General features: G+C 39.3%; 2 protein-coding genes across 2 annotated transcripts; one reads left to right on the plus strand and one right to left on the minus strand.

Annotated features, from left to right (window-relative positions):
- Window positions 1-15,414: 15,414 nt before the first annotated feature.
- On the minus strand, window positions 15,415-16,546 carry LOC142519524 (uncharacterized). Its single transcript, XM_075622569.1, has 3 exons — window positions 16,237-16,546; window positions 15,808-15,999; window positions 15,415-15,734 (listed from the first exon to the last, which is right to left on the minus strand). Exons 1-3 carry the CDS (start codon window positions 16,459-16,461, stop codon window positions 15,576-15,578), a joined length of 576 nt encoding a protein of 191 aa, XP_075478684.1. The 5' UTR covers window positions 16,462-16,546; the 3' UTR covers window positions 15,415-15,575.
- Window positions 16,547-17,341: 795 nt separating this feature from the next.
- LOC142512403 (uncharacterized) lies at window positions 17,342-17,785 on the plus strand. The gene has a single exon (XM_075619683.1). The coding sequence runs from the start codon at window positions 17,342-17,344 to the stop codon at window positions 17,783-17,785; it is 444 nt and encodes a 147-aa protein (XP_075475798.1).
- The last annotated feature ends 5,487 nt before the right edge of the window (window positions 17,786-23,272 follow it).

Here is a 23,272-nt window from a genome sequence, read left to right on the forward strand (position 1 = left end):
TAGTTTTAAGGTACAGGGATCAGGTATACTACCTAGTTCCTTGGATATTTGGCAATCTAATGTACGTTCTAAAGCGGGTATTTTTGGTAGCCGTACACTTTGTGTGAACGGTTCAAATTAGCCCATACGAGGAAAATCTAGAGACTACGAATCCAGATGGCGAGGCTCAACCCAGCATACCCGAAACATCTATGAGTAAATGAGAATGCATTGGCATCCCCACTGACGGAGGAGATTAGAGAAAGAACTGGTGAAGCAGATGCAAGTCCTCAACGGGACTGCCGGACTGAACTCTTCAACATTAGGACAATGATGTGAGTCACGAGCAAGAATGGTCGAATAATACTTTAGAAGATGCGGATTTTTATGTTCCCTCAATATTTACGAAAGTCCCACTTTATGATTTGCAGAATGCTGATGGTTACATGCCAGCTCCAGTTAGGGAGGGATACAAACATCGAAGCCATCCAAGACTTGTGGAGGAAACGTGTCCTAAATTTCCTTTCCTTCCAATTTATTCATAACATGCTATTGTAAATGTGTTATTTGGCTCCATGACTATGTACCTGCCACAGATGAACGTGACTTCGACTTCGTGAATGATATATGACTCAATACCTTGCTGGATTTCAGCACACCACCTGCCCAACCTCCACAGAGTGCAACTTTGATGTTTTCCAAATCCGATGCGATAGCTGGGTATTGCAGGGAATCAATGCATTATGACTATACCACCGCTAGTACCAGTACACTACAAGACCGGACCCTGCCACCAATTAGTAATGCAAAGCCATCTGTATTGAACAAGATAGCTGGTACTGACAGGTGTAACTTGGAAATGATAGACAGAGACAATGTTGAGAAGTAATTCTAACTTGACCAAGTCATTTATCAATTTTATTTGTTTCTAGATAATTGGCTAGTGCCATAATAATCTCCTTGTTAGTTGAGATTTCTTAGGGAGTAGTTTGTTTTGTAAGCCTATATACGGGCACTTCATTTCTTTTTGAATTTGCAATAATAAAACAAGTGTAAATAAAACGTCTTTACTTTTATTTTTATTCTCAATTCCTATCAAAGTGGTATCAGAGCCAAGTTGGATTGTAACCGGGCGTGCTTATGGCAAACAACAATGTTGTGAGCGTTCGATTCAGACGATAGAAAATGAAAATATCTCGTGTCTCTCTCAAGATTATCGAATACGAAATGATAAGAAAGAAGAAAAGAACTTAATCTTCTCATCACCGCTTCGGCGCTCGGGCGATAGAATTCTCGCGCCCGAGCGCGAGACATTCTGTCCTCAAGTTTCAAATACACCGCGCTCGGGCGGTCACAAATTACCGCTCGGGCGCGGAGTGTTCTGTCCGCCTAACATTTACATCGCGCTCGGGCGGTCACAAACTACCGCTCAGGCGCGAAGTGTTTTGCCCGAATACACATTTCATATACTCTGGCGCTCGGGCGGTCATTTTCTACCGCCTGGGCGCCACATGTTCTGTACAAATATTGACTTTTGTACTATATTGGCGTCCGGCTTCTCCACTCGAGCTCTTACAACGTCAATTCATATTCAATATTCATTTTCTCAATTCCATTGTCAGGATATACATCAAATACATAATCACATGACAATTTCATATATTATCGATAATCACATAGGATTTACGATAATACGATACACGGTCCTTACATTTCTCCCCCACTTAAAAGATTTCGTCCTCGAAATCTCAAACATCTCTATACATAACATGGGTACACATATATATGTCATCAGTTATAGTACATATCAAAACTAAAATCAGAAAATGGATCAGAATACATCGAATACAATGGAATAGATGTCATAGAATCAAATAAATGCGGATACGAATCTCGCATTTTGCTCTCCAATTCCCACGTTGATTCTTCAACACCATGTCGTGTCCATTGCACTCGAACTAGAGGAATCGATTTATTTCGCAATATCTTTTCCTTTCGATCCATAATGCGAACATGTTGTTCAACATAGGAAAAAGAAGGATCAAGTTCAACCTCATCAGGTGCAAGTACATGTGATGGATCCGATTCATATTTCCTCAGCATAGAAACATGAAACACATCGTGGATAGCAGATAGAGCTGGTGGCAATGCCAATCGATACGCAAGATCACCAACTCGATCCAAAATCTCGTATGGACCAACATAACGAGGAGATAATTTCCCTCGCATGCCAAATCGAACAGTGCCTCTAAAGGGAAATATTTTCAAAAACACTCTGTCACCTTTCTGGAATTCCAAGGGTCGTCTTCGTTTATTCGCATAACTCGTTTGACGATCCTGAGCAGCTTTCATCCGCTGCTGAATTAACTGAACCTTATCGTTCATTTCTTGTATCATTTCAGGTCCAGTCAATTGTCTTTCACCAATCTCATCCCAGAATAACGGTGATCTACATCGTCTCCCATATAGAGCTTCAAACGGTGCCATACCGATACTCGTCTGAAAGCTATTATTATAAGAAAATTCAACCAATGGTAAGGCATCTTGCCATCTCATTCTGAAGTCCATCACAACAGCACGCAACATATCCTCTAAAGTTTGAATCGTACGCTCAGTTTGGCCATCAGTTTGAGGATGATAAGCAGTACTCATAGCCAAACGCGTACCCATCGCTTCCTGAAAACTACCCCAGAATTTAGAAGCAAACCTGAGATCACGATTAGATACAATTGAGACTGGCACACCGTGCAGTCTTACTACATTCTCAATGTATAAACGAGTCATTCTCTTATAAGGATAAGTCCGTTCATACGGAATAAAATGCGCAGATTTCGAAAGCCGATCAATAATGACCCAAATAGCATCACACTCCTTGGGCGAACGAGGTAAATGAGTCACAAAATCCATAGCAATATGTTTCCAATTCCATTTCGGGATTTCGAGACTATTGAGCAATCCTCCAGGTTTCATTCTCTCGGCTTTCACTTGCTGGCAGACAAGACATTTAGAAATTGAGGTCTCAATGTCAAATACATCTTTCGACCTCCAGGGTGAATACTGTATTGCTACAATGTGCTTCTCGAAGAAGGGCAGACTTCAAATCAGAATCATCAGGAACTACCAGCCGACCATTAAGTCGTAAAAAACCATCAGTAGAAATCTGGAATCCAGACTGATGTCCTGCAGATACAAGTTCTTTCGACTTTTGGATCTGAGCATCACTTCGTTGGGCCTTTCGTATTTTCAATATCAAGTTCGGCTCAATTTTCAATGCTGAGACAGTGACAGAATTCTAATTCGAGTGAAAAGTCCAACCAGAAGTACATATATCCTCGTGTACTTTGGCGACACTGACAGAAGCTAAAACAGAATCATAAACTTTCCGACTAAGGGCATCCGCAGTAACATTCACCGATCCAGGGTGGTATTGGATCTCACAATCAAAATCCTTCAGGAGATCCATCCACCTGCGTTGCCTCATATTCAGATCAAATTGAGAAAAGAGATATTTCAGTCTCTTATGGTCCGAATAGATAACAAACTTTTCTCCGTACAAGTAATGGCGCCAAATCTTCAAAGCAAACACAATGGCAACCAATTCAAGATCATGAACAGGATAACGAGTTTCGTGAGATTTCAATTGACGAGACGCATAAGCAACCACTTTGCCATGTTGCATCAGAACACAGCCCAAACCTTTACCAGACGCATCTGTACACACCACAAATCCTCCGGTACATGAGGGAATAGTAAGCACAGGTGCTGTGGTCAATCTCGTCTTCAATTCAAGAAAACTAGCTTCACATTCATCTGACCAAGTGAATCGCTGATTCTTCTGTGTCAGTTGAGTAATAGGTTTAGCTATCTTCGAAAATCCTTCAATAAAACAACGATAATATCCAGCTAAACCCATGAAGCTCCGGATCTCAGGAACATTCGTAGGTCTCGGCCAATTCAATACCGCTTCGACCTTCGTAGGATCAACAGATATGCCATGTCTCGAAATGACGTGGCCCAAAAATACCACTTTGTCCATCCAAAATTCACATTTGGACAATTTGGCATATAAATGACTAGTACGAAGAGTTTGAAGTACCAGTCTCAGATGTTCAGTATGCTCCTTTTTCGATTTCGAATAGACAATAATGTCGTCGATAAATACAATAACGAATCGGTCCAGATAATCTCGAAAGACACGATTCATTAAATCCATAAAAACAGCAGGAGCATTCGTGAGACCGAAAGGCATAACCAAAAATTCATAATGGCCATACCTCGTACGAAAAGCAGTTTTAGGCACATCTTCCTCTCGAACACGTACTTGATGATATTCAGAACGAAAATCAATCTTCGAGTATACAGAAGTACCCTGAAGCTGATCAAATAAGTCATCAATACGAGTAAGTGGGTACTTATTTTTCACAGTAGCACGATTCAGTTGCCTATAATCAATACACATTCGCATAGTACCATCTTTCTTTCGAACAAATAAAACTGGAGCTCCCCAAGGTGATACACTCGGTCGAATATATCACTTATCGAGAAGATCCTGTAATTGTTCTTTCAATTCTTTCAATTCCAACGGTGCCATGCGATAGGGAGCTTTAGATATGGGAGCAGTTCCCGGCACAAGATCAATACTAAACTCAACTTCTCGATGAGGAGAAAAATCAGGAATCTCATCGGGAAATACATCCGGGAATTCTTTCGCAACAGGAATCTCCAATAAAGAAGGCTCCTTCTTAGAGACATCAATAGCGTAGATAAGATAACCCTCATATCCGCTAGACAACAATCGGGACATTTCCAAGGAAGATACCAATGGAATTTTGGCTTGAGAACCTTTGCCATAAAAATTTCACTTGGGTCCATCAATCGGTCTAAATCGAACTACTCCATGACAACAATCAACAGTAGCTCGATTTGTCATCAAGATATCCATGCCAACAATACAATCAAATTCGTGCATTGGGAGGACAATCAAATTCAGAAATACCACATTATCCTCATATATCAATACACAATTATGCACAACTTGCTCGGACAAAATAATCTTCCCTGCTGGCGTGGCTATCGACAAAGTATCATACAACGGGGTACACTCAATATCGTGAGATGCAACAAATGCAAGACATATGAATGAATGAGATGCTCCTGTATCAAATAAAACACGTGCAGGATAATCGTAGAGCGTGCAAATACCTGCAATCACGCCACCAGGAGCATCTCTCGCCTGATCCTCAGTCATGGCATACACTCTCACTTGAGGAGGAACTTGGGCACTCTGACCACCCGATCTTTGATATCATGGGATTCTCGACTGCTGGAAAGATGGAACAGGAACATCAGGTCTCATCATACCAGGGCCACCTCTAAATCCTGGCTGGGGTTGAGAAGAAGTCGTACCCCTGTTTGGACATACTCGAGAGAAATGGCCTTCCTGCCCACACTGATAACAAGTACCAAACATACCTCGACACTGCTCGATAGTATGTTTACCTCCACAATGGCTACAATAAGGAGCAATCACAGGACTCCCTCTCTGTGATCCACTCAAACTCGAAGAAGACGAAGAAACAGAACCAGTCTTCTTAAACTTCTTACCTCTCGGTCGCAAAGCAGGCTGCTGAGCTGACACTGGTGGAGGAGGAGTATACTGTGGACCTCCTCGCCTGTGTCCAGCCTCGGCTGCCTTGGCTCGTTCAACTGCCTCTGCGTAGCTGGTAGGCAATCCAGAAACAACATAAGTATATAAAGCAGGATGTAATCCATTTACAAATCTGTTATATTTTGCCCTCGCATTCCCAGCTACGTGAGGTGCATACTTCAACAAGGTAGAAAATTTCGAAGCATACTCTGCAACAGACATCGTTTCCTGCTGCAGATTATTGAATTCATTCTCCTGAGCAGTATAATAGGAAGGAGGGGAATACTGCTCCAAAAACTGGGTCTTGAAAACATCCCAAGTGACTTCAATCCCGGCCTCTTTCAATTCAATCTCAGCGACTTCCCACCAAGATTTAGCTCGGTCTTTCAACTGATATAGAGCGAGCTTCAGTCTCCGAGCCTTGGAATATTCAACGATATTAAACAAGTGCTCGATATCTTTTAACAGGCTTCAGCTCTTTCAGCACTCTCAGTGCCAAAGAACCTCGGTGGTTTCAGATCCTGGAATCGATCCATCACCACATCCATGGACAATCCTTCAAATTGCCCAACAATCCTCTCAGTACTGGTACTCGTAGTTTCATTTGTGGGATCCATCTACAAATCACATGATGAATATCACAATTCAATATCAATTTCATAATCTCATCATCTCATATCATCAATCTCATCAGATACTTACTCGAATCAAATCAAGTAGGAGCAAGTAATACAAATAAATCAAACACATACGCACAATTCATTTGTGCCTATTCAAGTGTACACAAGACTCAATCGAGCATTCCCAGCTATGCTCTGATATCACTCTGTGTGGGGCCCTTAGCTCCTAATCGTTATTACAATGCACTTTGATTAGGGTTAACTAATTACAGCGAAAAACGAGTTTAAAATTTCTTTACAATGAGCCCAAATCATTTTATTTGAATACTAAAAATAGTATTTCATCTCACATCATAAACATGCCCACACGTAATCAAAACCAATCACATACAAACATCTCATATCCTCGGGACATGCCCCGGTATATAGATACATATACATATATACTGGGAACAAGACATAAACATAAAACCTCAGCCCAAGCTGTGACTCCCTCCAGAAGTACCATCTCCGGTCTCCTGATATCCTGGAGTACCTGCCATTGTCCACACACAAAGACAACAACAGCCCCCCTTGGGGGTGAGCAAAGCTCCGTATGGAACAACCAATCATATATACCACAGATATCTAAACAATGATATATGGTATGCAATTCATGTATGATGTGGAGGTATCAGGTCAAATGCCCATCCACTGAGCACATGTCAGAATCAAACGAATCGCTATCAAATCAATGCTCGAGCTGGCACACCGGCCTCAATAAGGGATACTCGTATGATAGCGTCGACGAAGCGCCATCAAATCCCAAATCTCATATCCAATCATCGGGGCCACAAATGTCTATGCTTTACGGGTCATATAATACCAACATAACAATTGTGTTCACAAACCCCAGAATCCAATCAAATCATATCAAGGTATCCAAGGATCATAGCTCAACGTGCATGTCATGTATCGATGTATGCATCAAACGATGTGTGTTCACAAAATATTTATTTTATACATCGATATCTCAATCTCAATGTCATGTATGCCACATCAATCAACAAATAAGGCATATAGACATATAATCTCATTCCAATCAATCAAATCAATCCGACATATATCATAAATACAGATACCTGTCGTATGTTACCCGGTCGCAACATACCTCAATTCTTCGTTCCAATTGATGTAGCCTGAAGATATCAGTATAATAATCTATCTACATCAATAACATATTCATTCCAATCAATAACATACTCCAAAATCATTAATATGAGTTTCAAATATCATTTGAAACTTCAAAAATTCATATCAAATCATAATCATATCATAATTCAATCCCGACTTTGAATATGAGTTTCTTGTCGGTTATTCTACTACATATAAGAAATTCAACTTCAAATACATGCTATTCCAGCACTTTGATATTTAGAGCTGCTGGAACCAGAAGAAACTTACCTCAGTCAGAAGCCCTCGACGCGAAGATCACAAATATATAATTTGTTTCGCGTTTAGATTTCGAAGTCGATTCAGACGATAGAAAATGAAAATCTCTCGTGTCTCTCTCAAGATTATCGAATACGAAATGATGAGAAAGAAGAAAAGAACTTAATCTTATCATCACCGCTTCGGCGCTCGGGCGGTAGAATTCTCGCGCCCGAGCGCGAGACATTCTGTCCCCGAGTTTCAAATACACCGCGCTCGGGCGGTCACAAACTACCGCTCGGGCGCGAAGTGGTCTGCCCGAATACACATTTCATATACCCTGGCGCTCGGGCGGTCATTTTCTACCGCCCGGGCGCCACATGTTCTGTACAAATATTGACTTTTGTACTATATTGGCGTCCGACTTCTCCACTCGAGCTCTTACAACGTCAATTCATATTTAATATTCATTTTCTCAATTCCATTGTCAGGATATACATCAAATACATAATCACATGACAATTTCATACATATCGATAATCACATAGGATTTACGATAATATGATACACGGTCCTTATATATATTTAACTCACACCAGACCAGATATTGCTTATTCGGTTGGGGTAATTTCAAGATTTATGCATTCTCCCTCAAATCATCATCTTGGAGCAGCCAAAAGAGTATTGCATTACATTGTTGGAACAATTGATTTTGGTCTATGGTACAGTCAAGTTGATAAATTTAAATTAATTGGCTTTACTGACAGCGATTGGGCCGAGTGCTTGGATGATCGATAGAGTACAACAGGTTATACATTCAATCTTGGTTCAGGTGCCATCTCTTGGAGCTCAAAAAAGTAAGCAACAACAGCTTTGTCATCTTCAGAAGGTGAATACGTAGCTGCAACTTCAGCATCATGTCAGGCAGTATGGATGCGAAGAATTCTTGAAGAACTTGGTCATGAACAAAAAGAAGCAACTCAGATATTTTGTAATAATAAAGCAACAATTTTTATGACTAAAAATCCTGCATATCAGTATTCGTGTTCACTTCATCAGAGAACTTGTAGTTGAAGGGCAAATTGGTTTATCTTACTGCAATACAGAGGAGCAAGTTGCAGACATCTTGACAAAGTCTCTTCCTAGAGAAAAACATGTTTATCTAAGATCTCAGCTTGGTGTCTGCAAGTTTGAATTAAAGGAGGGTGTTGAGAAGTAATTCAAACTTGACCAAGTCATTTATCAATCTTATTTGTTTCTAGATGGTTGGCTAGTGCCATAATAATCTCTTTGTTGGTTGAGATTTCTTAGGGAGTAGTTTTTTTTTGTAAGCCTATATACGGGCAATTCATTTCCTTTTGAATTTCCAATAATAAAACAAGTGCAAATAAAACATCTTTGCTTTTATTCTTATTCTCAATTCCTGTCAGACAATCAATAGCTGGTATCAGTACGCGACAACTGCAACCTCCACCACCAATAAATAATGCAATGCCTTTTATATCCAACACAATAGCTGACATCTGTTGGGGTAGCATGGAAATGATATATAATAAAAATGTCACGCCTACTATCGGTACAGCACAAGCCCAACCTCAGCCACCAATTGACATCGCAATGCCTTCCGTACACCGTACCCAACACGATAGTCGATATTGGCTGGGATAGCTTGGAAATGATACATGATGATAATGTTACAGTTTGTATCAATGCATCACAAGCCCAAACACAACCGCTAATTAATACTGCCATGCCTTCTGTACCCAACGCACTACCCGACATGGGATGGGATTGCATGGAAATGACACATGAAGACAATGCCATGGCTAATATCAATGCATCACAAGCTCAAACTCCTCCCGTTAATACCGTGGTGCCTCTTGTTTCCAAACTGATAGCCAATAGTGACAGGGATAGCTTGAACATAATACATGAAGACAATACCATGACTAGTACCAATACAACACAACCCCAAACAACAGAGCCCAGTGTGACTGCAATGTCTAAATTATCCAAAACATCCAGGAGTAAAAGTGAATCTGTTACGAGAAGTATGGTAGAAGTGAATCCAAATTCTGAAACGGCAGAGGTAACTCCGGTAGCACGTCAAAGATGCCCCATCAGCAAGGTTTACAAAAGAAGGGCCAAGTGTTGGTCCCACGTGCGGAATTTGAGATAATAAAACCCGAAAATAAAGAATAAACTGGACACCGAGATATACGTGGAAAACCCCTAAAAATTATTAGGGTAAAAACCACGGGCAAGATAAAAAGAATTCCACTATAATATTTTGTGGTGTACAACTCACTCACTGTGTTTCCAAAGAGAACACACACTCTTAATACAGGAGAACAAAACAGCTCACAAATATTATAGAACTAAGCACTCAAATGCTTATAAGACGAGAGAAAACTCGAAAAATGGATGATTTCAGAATGAAGGAATGAAGCTCTATTTATAGAGCCCCTTGACCGTGTGAAGACGCGTATAAAACGCGTCTTCCGTCTTCTCACGTAATTCCCGTGAAATTTCCTTGAAGCTTCCTCCAACCACGTTTTCAATTCTTCAAATTATGCAAACCAAATTTGTCAACTTTGATTATTCCACCCGACATGCATTTATTGCATGTCTTCTACCGACATTTCTCCCACTTAGAGATTTGATTGAGAATCAAACACATATCCACACATCCTTTCAATCTTGCCATTCTCTGCTGTTTATGTTTCCGCTAGACCACTTGAGGATCTACACCACTCAAACTTATCAGTGTTCACTGGCTTGGTCAGAAAATCATCAATGTTATCATTCGTATGGATCTTCTGCATATCCACGCTTCTTTCTTCTACTATTTCTCGTACAAAATGAAATTGTACTCCAATGTGTTTAGTCCTGGAATTAAAGGCTGGATTCCTTGCGATGTGCAAGGCACTCTGACTGTCACAAAACAAATGAACATTCTCTTGTTTGTGTCCAATCTCCTCCAATAACCTTTTAATCCATATTGCATCATTGCAATCTTGAGTAGCTATCATGTATTCTGCCTCTGTTGTAGATAACGCCACAACTGTCTGCAGTTTTGAAACCCAGCTTACTGCTCTATCTGCAAGTGTAAACACATAACCAGTAGTAGATTTCCTCTTATCAGGATCTCCTGCATAATCTGAATCGACATATCCCCTGAGTGTAAAATCCGATCCTCCATAACATAATGCAGCATTCGAGGTACCCTTAATGTATCTAAGGATCCTCTTAACAGTGCTCCAATGCTCTCTTCCAGGATTCGCCATATACCGACTAACTGCTCCCACTGCTTGAGCAATGTCCGGTCTTGTACATATCATGGCGAATATCAAACTTCCCACTGCTGATGCATATGGTACTCGAGACATCTCCATCCTCTCTACTTCACTGCTAGGACACATCTCGGAGGATAACATGAAGTTAACAGGAAGAGGGGTCGATATTGGCTTACTATCTTGCATGTTGAAGCATTGCAAGACTTTCTTCAAATAATTTTTCTGGGAAAGCCAAATCTTTCTGTTACTTCTGTCTCGGTGAACTTGCATCCCTAGAATCTTGTTTGCTGGTCCCAAGTCCTTCATATCAAATTCCCTAGCCAATTGTGTCTTCAATCCTTGGACCTGATCTTTGTTGGGGCCTGCTAGCAACATGTCGTCCACATACAACAGTAAAATAATATAATCATCACCAGACCTCTTGAAATATGTACAAGGGTCTGCACTCAGTCTGTTGTATCCAAGGCTCATGATATAGGAATCAAATCTCTTGTACCAATACCTCGGCGCCTGTTTGAGACCGTACAGAGATTTGTTCAACCTGCAAACCAAGTTCTTTTTGCCTTTTTCCGCAAAACCTTCTGGCTGGAGCATATAGATTTCTTCTTCAAGATCTCCATGAAGAAACGCCGTTTTCACATCTAGTTGTTCTAGATGTAGGTCAAACACCGCACACAATGCCAACACCACTCTGACTGTTGTAAGCCGAACCACAGGAGAAAATATCTCATTGAAGTCAATGCTTTCTTTCTGAGCATACCCTTTTACCACCAATCTAGCACGATACCGCTCCACTTGGTTATTGCAATCTCGCTTGATCTTATAGACCCATCTGTTACCGATGGCTTTCCTCCCTCGTGGTAGTGTAACAAGATCCCAAGTTTTATTCCTGTCTAATGCCTACAATTCTTCTTGCATTGCTATCATCCACCAAGATACATCCGAGCTTTGAGTAGCCTCGTGGAAACTCGATGGCTCACAATCCTCTGATAATAGACAATATGCAATGTTGCTTTCAGTGACATAATCTGAAAGCCAACCTGGTGGTCTTCTGTCCCGAGTTGACTGCCTAACATTGGAAACTTCAGACTCAACATGTTCTTGTTCTTCGTGCTCTGGTACAGCTTCACAAGAAACTTGACCTTCGTCCGTCTTATTTTCCACCTGAAAAATAGTAGTTTCTGAATTCGGTGTGCCTTTGTCTCCCTTTACTTTATCTTCCTCAAAGATAACATCCCTGCTGATGACAAGCTTGTGAACAGTAGGATCCCACAAGCGAAACCCCTTTACTCCATCAGCATAACCCAAGAAGATACATTTTCTGAATTTTGAATCCAACTTCGATCTTTCTTGCTCATTGTACAGAACGTACACAGGACTTCCAAATGTATGTAAATGAGAATAATCTGTCGGCTTCCCGGTCCACATCTCCATCGGAGTCTTCAGATCAATCGCCACTGAAGGAGAACGATTGATAATATAACAAGCGATTTTGACTGCTTCTGCCCAAAATGACTTTTCTAGACCTGCAGTCCTCAACATAACTCTTGTTCCGTCCAACAAGGTCATGTTCATCCGCTTCGCCACTCCATTCTGTTGAGGTGTGTAAGCCGTCGTGAATTGCCTTTTGATGCCCTCATGTTGACAATATGCATCAAATTCGTCACTGATATATTCTCTTCCATTGTCAGTCCTTAGACACTTGATTTTATTTTCTGAATCAAGTTCAACCCGCGCTTTGAAATCTTTGAAGATCTGGAAAACATCTGATTTCTTCTTGATTGGATACACCCAACATCTCCTAGAGAAATCATCAATGAACGAGAAAAAGTATCCCGCTCCTCCTAGGGATACAACCGGTGCTTGCCAAACATCCGAATGAATCAGCTCCAATATGCTTTTGCTCCTGGCAGTAGAAGTGCCAAACTTTAATCTGTGTTGTTTACTGGTAACACAGTGCTCACAAAAGGGTAGTGACACTTTCGTAAGTCCCGGCCAGCTTCCGTTCTGAGAGAATTTTCAACCCTCGTTCTGATATATGCCCGAGCTTTCTATGCCATATCACTGTTAATTCTTCTCCTGAACCAATTGATGCAACAGCTAGTTCTGCCTCTTTGTGTGTTTCTCCCAAAAGTACATACAGATTTGCAGCAACCTTTTCCGCCTTCATAACCACAAGCGCGCCCTTCACAATTTTCATGATCCCGTTCTCGATACGAGTTTTGCACCCGATGTCATCTAATTGCCCCAAGGACAAAAGATTTTTCGTCAGTCCTTTCACATGTCGTACCTCCTGTATGGTGCGAATGACGCCATCAAACATTTTAATTTTGATAGTACCGACCCCAGCGATTTCCAAGGCATGATCATTTCCCATGAATACAGATCCTCCTGAGACTGGTTCATAATGATCAAACCATTCTCTCCGAGACGTCATGTGCCACGTCGCACCTGAATCCATAATCCATGTGTCACAAAATTTGTGCCTGCCTTCCGCAACAGTTGCCGGTTCGCTGAATAATATTTCACCACCACTTGAAGTACTGGCCACATTTCCTTGAGAGCTTTTATCGATACTCGTACACTCTTTCTTGAAGTGCCCTTTACCGCCACATTTAAAGCAGTAAATATTTTTCTTCTTACTTCTCGACTTTGATCTACCTCGCCTTTGGCTCCCACTGGAGTCACGGTCCATAAATCTTCCTCTTATCATCGGTAAAGTCTCTGCCTGCTTCGAAGTTACCAACCTATCTTCCTTATTCTTGCGCCGGCTTTTTTCTCCGAGAACCGCAGTTAAGACATCGTCGAATCTTAGAAAGCCCATAAGAATATTGTTGGTAATGTTGATGATAAGTTGATCGTATGAATCTGGTAGACTTTGAAGTAGAAGCTCCGCACGTTCATTTTCCCCTATTTTATGCCCCATGGAAGTAAGTTGGGCAAATAGAGTATTTAGTATATTGATATGGTCGGTCATCGATGAGGATTCCGCCATCCGAAGAGTATAAAGCCTTCTCTTTAGGAAAATCATGTTGTGTAGCGACTTGACCTCGTACATCTTTGTCAGAGTATCCCAGATAACTTTGGCTGTTTTTATCTCAGAGATACTTGACAAAACTTCGTCAGCTATAACCAAGTGTAAATTGACAACATCATTATCATTCATCTCGTTCCACTTTCCATCGTCTGTAATCTCCACCGGTCTATCTCCAATAGCCGCCAAGCAATTTTCCTTTCTTAAAAATGCTTGTATATTTATTTTCCACAGCATAAAATTGCTTCCATTGAACTTTGCTATCTCGTACCTTCCCGCCATTATGTCTACAACAATTTTAGTGGACCGAACAAAATAATCCCGCCTTAAATAAAAAATCTTAAAAAATCTTTTCTGATGTGGAAGATCAGTCTAGGCTGTAACCACAGAGCATACTCAGAATTTTAAGAAATTTTGAACCAAGGCTCTGATACCACTTGTTGGTCCCACGTGCGAAATTTGAGATAATAAAACCCGAAAATAAAGAATAGACTGGACACCGAGATATACGTGGAAAACCCCTAAAAATTATTAGGGTAAAAACCACGGGTAAGATGAAAAGAATTCCACTATAATATTTTGTGGTGTACAACTCACTCACTGTGTTTCCAAAGAGAACACACTCTCTTAATACAGGAGAACAAAACACATCACAAATATTATAGAATTAAGCACTCAAATGCTTATAAGACGAGAGAAAACTCGAAAAAAGGATGATTTCAGAATGAAGGAATGAAGCTCTATTTATAGAGCCCCTTGACCGTGTGAAAACGCGTATAACGTAATTCCCGTGAAATTTTCTTGAAGCTTCCTCCAACCACGTTTTCATTTCTTCAAATTATGCAAACCAAATTTGTCAACTTTGATTATTCCACCCGACATGCATTTATTGCATGTCTTCTACCGACACCAAGCTGTTAAGGCAAAAGCGAAAAAGGAAACAGTTGGTTACACAGCATGCGGGGAGAAGGAATAAGGAGCAGAGGAGCAATGCAAACATCCAGAGAGAATATGGTGCTTCGAGTGCAAGCTTGGCTATGGGGCAAGAATGGAAAGAATGAATATTCCTCTAGACGTTCTTTTATTTCATCTTCCTATTTTTCAAAAAGAAGAGAGTAGCATGGAAGCCAAAAGAGTGCCATTACAGTTGAAAGTGAGGATAAGATTAGGTGTTCAAGATTATTTTGCAGCACTTCAAAGAAGGTAAATGTTCCAGTGAATGAAGAAAAGCGATGGGGTTCTAACATACTTGGTTTCTGTTTGGAAACATAGCTGTACAACCGTCAATAATCAGTTAGTGTCTGTATGTTGTTTAATTCATGGCTACAGTGTCCTGAAGACTTTTTTAGTCTTTTTCGTAATTTTCAAGCAACACACCAGTACAAGATCGGCTTTCATCTTCAGAATTCAGCTTGTGATCTGTTTATGAAGTTGAAACAAATTTTATTCGTCGACAAGTATACGAAATGAATTCAGTAACATTGTAACAAGTGTATTTTCTGTATTCTAAGTTATGGACAAGGTACTGAAGTTAATACATAACACATCAGCACAAAATAATTGTCCAACCAAATCGCGACATCACGTGATCATTTCTCTGGATCAACTTTCTTTCCAATCCAACTAGCAACAATGGGTGTAAGAGCTACCGTGGGAGGAAATCTGATGGGGGAAGCAGCCTTATGGGCCGCATAGGCCAACGCAAAAGTCCCAACTTTCTCCCCCGTTTCGTTAGTTGAAATTCCAACCTGCAATATATAGCTACCAGACATGAATGCTGCATCCTACAAAACATGAAGTTTGTTCACAGGGAAGCTGTACCTTTTGTAGCAATGCTGACACATCAACTCCAGCGCTGATTAAAGTATAACAGAGGCCAAAGGATATCAAGGAAAGGGTAATTGAAGTGGCTAAATATGCTCCTCCATATTTTGCCAGGAGTTCTTTAGCTTGATTTCCCTTTGAAGTGTTCTCTTTGTTTTGTTCATTTCCATCTTCTTTTCCAGAGAATATCTGCATATTTCAGTAGAAATTTAACACATGATTAGGTATGTAAAACACATACATCTTTGCCACGACAGATGAATGTTCTCCACTGCTCAAAGAAGAAACTCGTAAGACAGATGACATCCAGAACCCACTTCCCGCCAAACAATCTTTTATCAATCGAGTTGAGCTCCTAGCAAGCATAATTAACAAACAAAACACTGATAAATCGACACATACAACAAGAAAAAATAAGTGGGCTACCTTCCAAAGACAAGCTTCAAGGCCGTACTTTTTCGTAATTTCTTCCGGAGAAGACGGAGCCTTGATTTCCTCGGTTTTCTCCTGCACTGCTCTTACACTGAACCTCGTCAAGCCAGACTTGGAGTAGCTCAATCTACTGGGCTTCCCACTTTTGGGTAAAATAGTGGAAGAGTGAGCATGGCTAGTAAACAACTGAGAAGGAACTTGAAGAAATGCGGTGGCCATGGATTGTCAGCCAACGAGAACTCTCTCTTATCTTCACATCGGCTTTTGTTCTTTTTTTAGCGTAGGAGAAGATGAACATGATAGAATTCTTTGATGGAAATAGTGACAAGTCGCACATTTTTTTCACTCTGTTTTAATCCTACCCTTCTATAACTAGCATCGCACGTGTTGCCACGTGATAATTAGGTTACATAAAATATGATATAAATTAAATAATAAAGAATTATATTTCTATTAAAATATAGACATGCAAATGTTTCACTAATAATTAGAAATTCGATTTTGTTTATCAATATATTTACAAGCCAGCTTGTTAGGTGTCCTATTGTTACACACTGTAATCTGATTAGCATACTGTTGGTTCATTAGTTGTTAGACTACATTGTTGACTAGTTAGTTGACTTTACTTACTTCTTGTACATGTATAAATAGATCCACCATATGCATAATAAACCCTCTCGAATAAAAATGTCTCTCACTTCTGAGCTAAGAACCATTTTCTGTTCATCTTCGTTCCTCTCGATCATCGATCAATTAGCTCAAGTTGCATGATCTATGTGCACTTTAACATGGTATCAGAGCTTTTTTTTTTTCAATTGATTGATTTTCGTGTAGTATGAAGTGTATCTGCGTAAATCAACTGGATCTATGTTCGTGTAAATATGGCGGCTCAGATCTCCAATTTTAGCTTTAATGATCATCTGTATTTGCATCCATCCGATGCCCCAGGAGTTTCTCTTGTTGTTGATCCACTAATTGGATCATAGAATTATGGCATTTGGAGTAGAGCAATGAAGATCACCCTACATGCTAAGAATAAACTCGGTTTTGTCGACGGTACGTATCGAAAACCTGCTGCCAATTCTCCATCTCTTTATCAATGGGAGCGTTGCAATGCAGTTGTTTTGTCATGGATTTTTTTTCCGTATCCAATGAGATTTTCTGCGGGCTTGTTTATGCGAAAGATGCCTTCAGTGTTTGGGCGGATTTAAAGGAACGTTTTGACAAAATTTGTGGTTCACGCATATATGCCATTCATCGTGATATTGTTCGATTATCACAAGGATCGAGCACCATTTCAGTTTACTTTTCGAAGCTTAAACAATTATGGGATGAATTAGCCTCACTGGTCACTTCCCCTTCGTGTGAATGCCCTACGTCTAGATCTTATGTTGAATACGAGCAACAACAACGGCTGATCCAATTTCTTATGGGGCTCAATGATAGTTATGGTCCAATTCGAAGTCAGATTCTTTTCATGAGTCCACTTCCTTATGTTAGTCAAGCATATTCTCTGGTCAAGAAGAATCACATAGGCAGGTGATGACATTCCAACCAATAGCCGATGCTCCAACAGCAGCCTTTTATTCTTCATCTTTCAAGCAATCTGGCATCAAATGCGAGCACTGCTCAATGCCAGGCCATTTGAAAGAAAATTGTTTTCGATTGATTGGTTACCCACCGGGATATAAACTACACAAAAAGTTTCCTCAAACCAAAGGTACTAAGGGAATTTTCAGGCCTCCGCGAGTGTCTGCCCACAACATAGTCAGTGATACATATGTTACAACTACAGATGCTTCGGGAATCACCTTTACACTTGCTCAATATGCACAGATATTTCAATTGCTTGAGAACTCTAATATTCCGCAAGAACATTCAGCAAATTTAGCAGGTACAGTTACAAGCTTGATGTCTATTTCTGCTGCTAATGATTGGATATTGGATAGTGGTGCAAATGCTCATATTTCAGGTACCTCTACCGGCCTTCAAAATCCTCAACCATGCCCTGCGTCCACTGGATCAGTTCGTCTCCCCAATGGTAATTCTACCCCCATACTTTCAACTGGTTCAATTCCATTATCATCCTCTTGTACATTGCCAAATGTTCTTCACGTCCCTGATTTCAAATTCAATCTTCTATCCATATCTCAATTCACCAAAGATAACCAGTGTTGTGTGGTGTTCTACCCAACCTTTTGTTTGTTTCAGGAACTCTTGACTGGGAAGATAATGGGGATTGGTAGAATGAAAGATGGCTTGTATTACCTTGTCAATCCTTCCTCATTAGTTGTGCAAAATAATCAACTCACTGATCCTTCTTTTACTCAAGTTTCTTCTTCAACCAAAAACTTACCAGCTTGTAATGTTTCTTCGTCTCTTAATAATAATACTGATCTTTGGCATAGAAGATTTGGTCACATGTCTGTTGCACGACTGAGATGCCTACCCTTTATTACACAAAATCACCTTACACAACACTGTGATATATGTCCAATGGCTAAACAAATCAGAAAGGTATTTCAATCTGTCGAGAGGCACAAATCTCCTCATATTTTTCATCTTGTTCACATGGACATATGGGGTCCTCATCGCAACCCCACTCATGAAGGTGCTCAATATTTTCTTACTTTAGTTGATGATTTTTCGAGATGCGTATGGGTATTCTTGATGCAATTTAAAACACACACTCTTCGTATCTTGAAACAATTTTTTGCCTTTGTGTCAACTCACTTCCATACCCAAATTCAGCATGTTCGTTCGGACAATGGTTCCGAATTTTTTAACAAAGACTGTAATGATTTCTTCAATACTCTTGGTGTCATTCATCAAAGTTCATGTCCCTATACACCACAACAAAATGGGATAGTTGAGCGCAAACACCGTCATATCCTTAATGTGGCTCGTGCTCTCAAATTTCAAGGATCCATACCTGATGTTTATTGGGGTGAATGCATTCTACATGCCGCATACTTGATCAATCGCACCCCAACTCCCCTCCTAGAAAATAAAACACCTTTTGAAGCACTTTTCAATAAAGTCCCTTCCTTTGATCACATTAAAGTGTTTGGTTGTCTTTGTTTTGCCAAAAACCTTCGACCAACTAACAAATTTGATGTTCGTGCTAAGCCATATGTTTTCATTGGTTACCCACCTCACCAAAAAGGCTTAAAGCTTCTTGATCCTATCACTAATAAATTCTTTGTATCACGGGACGTGGTGTTTCATGAACATTTATTTCCTTTTGCAAACATCTCTACATCTTCTACGTTATTTCCACCTTCTGCAACCATGAATTTTGAAGAAGATGTTCCATTTCTCCCACTGTCCATCCCATTATCTAGCTCACCACCCATTTCTTCTAATCTTCTAGAACCTCGGCGTTCAATCAGACAGTCTAAACCACCCAATTGGACTAGAGATTTTGTTTGCTCTACTGTCAACTCGCCGATGTGTTTACTAAGGCATTGGGATCTGATCAACATCGTTTTCTGATGTCCAAGCTTGGTTTGCTCAATATACTCCAAGCTTGAGGGGGGATGTTACACACTGTAATCTGATTAGCATACTGTTGGTTCATTAGTTGTTAGACTACATTGTTGACTAGTTAGTTGACTTTACTTACTTCTTGTACATGTATAAATAGACCCACCATGTGCATAATAAACCCTCTCGAATAAAAATTTCTCTCACTTTTGAGCTAAGAACCATTTTTTGTTCATCTTCGTTCCTCTCGATCATCGATCAATTAGCTCAAGTTGCATGATCTATGTGCACTTTAACACCTATATCGATTGGATTCAGATTTTCAAAGTTATATATATAAACTTAAAAAAATTTATCTTTTGAGCTAATTCTCATGATGAAGTTAGAAACGATGGTTGGTTCATTCGTGGTAAAAAAAAATTTTTGATACGGTTGAGATGAATTTGTATTTTGTATTTGATATAGAAATCACATTATTTTAAAAATTATATTTATTGCAAAAACTGGAGTGATGAGTTGAAAATAATCTAATGATTTATTTGTAACAACCGTACTCTATACGATTAGAATATATTCATATAATTAGTAATTATAATAAAATTTAATTTAATTTAATTTAATTTAATTTATATTTGTAAACAAGTAAATTATATTTTTAAAATGTTTGCTGTGTTTAAAAACAAATACCAAATATGTATCTAACATACATATAAATATATCACTTTCAATTGTGAATTTCCTTGTTCATTTAAATTATTAGGTTATCTTAAAGGGTTTTTTTGTAATTCATTGTCCATCTTAAATGAATTTGGACATTAATACACATTCCTCTTTCTTTCTTAAATTTTATGTCAAAAAAATTATTTTTTTACATTTTCTTGTTCATTTAAGTTAGCAAATTAAATTAATATGTCTTTTTAAAGGTTTTTTGTGATTCATTGTCCATCTTAGATAGATTTGTACATTAATTCACATTCTTCTTTATTTTTTAAATTTTATGTAAAAAATAGTAAATTTTTGTGATTCATTGTCCATTGTCTATGTGTACTCTATTTAAGTAAATTTTAGTTTTGATTTTGGTAAAATTCACTATTCTGTTAATTTTATTTTTATTATTTTTCCGTTTTGAATGATATTTGAATGAAAAATATTTTTGTTGATTTATCATTTAAGAGAACTGTATTATGTCGCGGATTGAAAAATGTCATATAAATAAGTAAATATATATGATTTAGACAAAAACTTGCGTGAGACGGTCTCACGGGTCGTATTTTGTGAGACAGATATCTATTTGGGTTATTCATGAAAAAATATTACATTTTATGCTACAAGTATTACTTTTTATTGTGAATATGGGTAAGGTTGACCCGTCTCACAAATAAAGATCCGTGAGACCGTCTCACAAGAGACCTACTCTATGATTTATTGTTATGATGTATTTTTATGTATTGTGTTTTGATATATTTAAATTGATAAATACTTGTAAACATGATGTTATTCAAACGACTTTAAATATTATCTAATTTTCGTTACTATATTTTTCATTATTACTCGCCGTTACATTCCTAATATATACATATATATAAAGATGTCCGGGAGCAGTGAGCCCTGCAACACCTGCCTGACTCTAAATTTCCACAGCTCATTTTGTACGATCTCTTTTAAAGATTCACACAATCAAAATCCAAGATTTTTCAAACAGTACTACAAAGAGCATCAGGTCGCGCCACCCCTCAAACCACTACTCCGCCGTAGCACCTCTCTCTGTTTGATACACAGTATGTCTTCGTCGGGAAAGAGATGGACGAGGTTCAAGAACTCTCTCAGAACAAACGGAGTTTGGGGGTGCGGACCAAAGGCTACAGACGTTATCGAGGCCAAACACGTATCTAACTCCTCCTCCGATCAGTTTCGCCGCCACGGCCCCTCTTCTTCCGCCAGCTCATGGGAGAGACATGGCGGACGGAGGTCCATCATCGGCGCCGAAGACGAGGACCACACATCCACCACATTCTCCCTCAACATCGACACCTCATCTCAATACTCTCCTGAAGGCTACACCGATTATCCCAAATTTACAAAAACCGTCAGTTCGTGCCGGAAAATCCACGACAGCCTCGCTGTAGTCAAGGATTCCGAGGACCCTTTAAGCGATTTCCGCAAATCCATGCTTCAGATGATCTTCGAGAGGGGAATATATTCGAGAAGCGATCTTCAGCAGCTTCTCGACTGCTTTTTGCGCCTGAATTCGCCTCAGCACCGTGAGATCATCATCCAAGCATTCATGGAGATATGGAACAAAGGTGGCGGAGGCGGAGGCGTGTCCGATGCGTAGAAGGTAATTAGCTATAGATAGTTGGGTGTGTGGGCACGGGAGATTGATGTGGACATGTGAAGGCCTTGATCTGATCTGCTGGTAGAAAAAAAAAAAAAAGTGGAGCAGAAAACGGAAGAAGGAAACAGGCATCTCATAAATTACATGAATGTTCAACTTGGTCTCGGCATTTATACTCTGCGACCTCTTCAATATTAATGAGCAAGTGGCTGCTTGTTTTTGTTCGCGCAATGAGATACATGATTTGAGCAGTCTCTCTAGTTGATCAAATGTAATAAAATAAAATATTTATTTTTTAAAATAAATGGGACAAAATTGATTCAGTGAAATGATTTGATAAGATTTAATAAATGGGACAAAATTGATTCAGTGAAATGATTTGATAGGATTTTTTGTGATACGATAGCAGACATCAAATGTTATACCTGTGAATTGGCCATATGCTTGATCACTCTTTGTTGTAGGCTTTAACTGTAAAAGTAAGTGTTCTCCACAGAATTACATACACTTGCTCGATCCTATATATTTTTTTTTTGGCTCTCGAATTATTTTTATTTAATTTACAAGTGACACTAGTGCACATGGTGTAAATGAACCAAACTGTTCGCGAGCTATTCGGAGCTCTACTTGGTAAAAAAAAAGCTCTTTGAGTTGTTAATCATATCAAACCAAATTCGACATTGATTTCGAGCTCGACAATTTAGTCAGACTAAGCTTAAGTCTTAGAATATTCGGCTCGTGAGCTCGCAAACATGTTCATTAATAGGCTCACAAACTCGAGCTCGGCTTGTTTAGGTAGTTCGTAAGCTTGAGTTGTTATGATTGTCGTTTTGATTATTTACAAATCAATTTATATTTTTATGTATAATTCAAAATTATTATATATATATATATATATATATTTAATTTTTAACAAATTCGAATAAAGCTCAAACTTGAGCTCAATTGTAGCGATGACAATGGGTCGGGGCGGGTTTTTCATCCCCATCCTCATCCCCGAATTTCATCCACACCCCCATACCCGCCCAAATCCTCGCTTTTTCGGGTTCGGGGAATCCCTAAATCCGAAATTTCGGGGATCAACTTCACATCCTTGTCCCATCCCCGTTTCAAAAATATTAATATGGCAAGACGATGAATGACGAATTCGGAGATTTTCTTAAACCAAAACTTATTATTATCTATTATTATTAGAGATAATATTAATAT

Source organism: Primulina tabacum, chromosome 1 (assembly GCF_025594145.1).
Source record: "Primulina tabacum isolate GXHZ01 chromosome 1, ASM2559414v2, whole genome shotgun sequence".
Taxonomy (NCBI): Eukaryota; Viridiplantae; Streptophyta; class Magnoliopsida; order Lamiales; family Gesneriaceae; genus Primulina; species Primulina tabacum.

Coding starts and splice junctions, on each gene's coding strand:
- LOC142519524 (XM_075622569.1), bottom strand. CDS start 16,461: ATGGCCACCGCATTTCTTCAAGTTCCTTCTCAGTTGTTTACTAGCCAT. Junction 16,000..16,236: donor TTGAAGCTTGTCTTTGGAAG/GTAGCCCACTTA, acceptor TGAAATATGCAG/ATATTCTCTGGAAAAGAAGA. Junction 15,735..15,807: donor TGTCAGCATTGCTACAAAAG/GTACAGCTTCCC, acceptor TATATATTGCAG/GTTGGAATTTCAACTAACGA.
- LOC142512403 (XM_075619683.1), top strand. CDS start 17,342: ATGGGAGCGTTGCAATGCAGTTGTTTTGTCATGGATTTTTTTTCCGTA.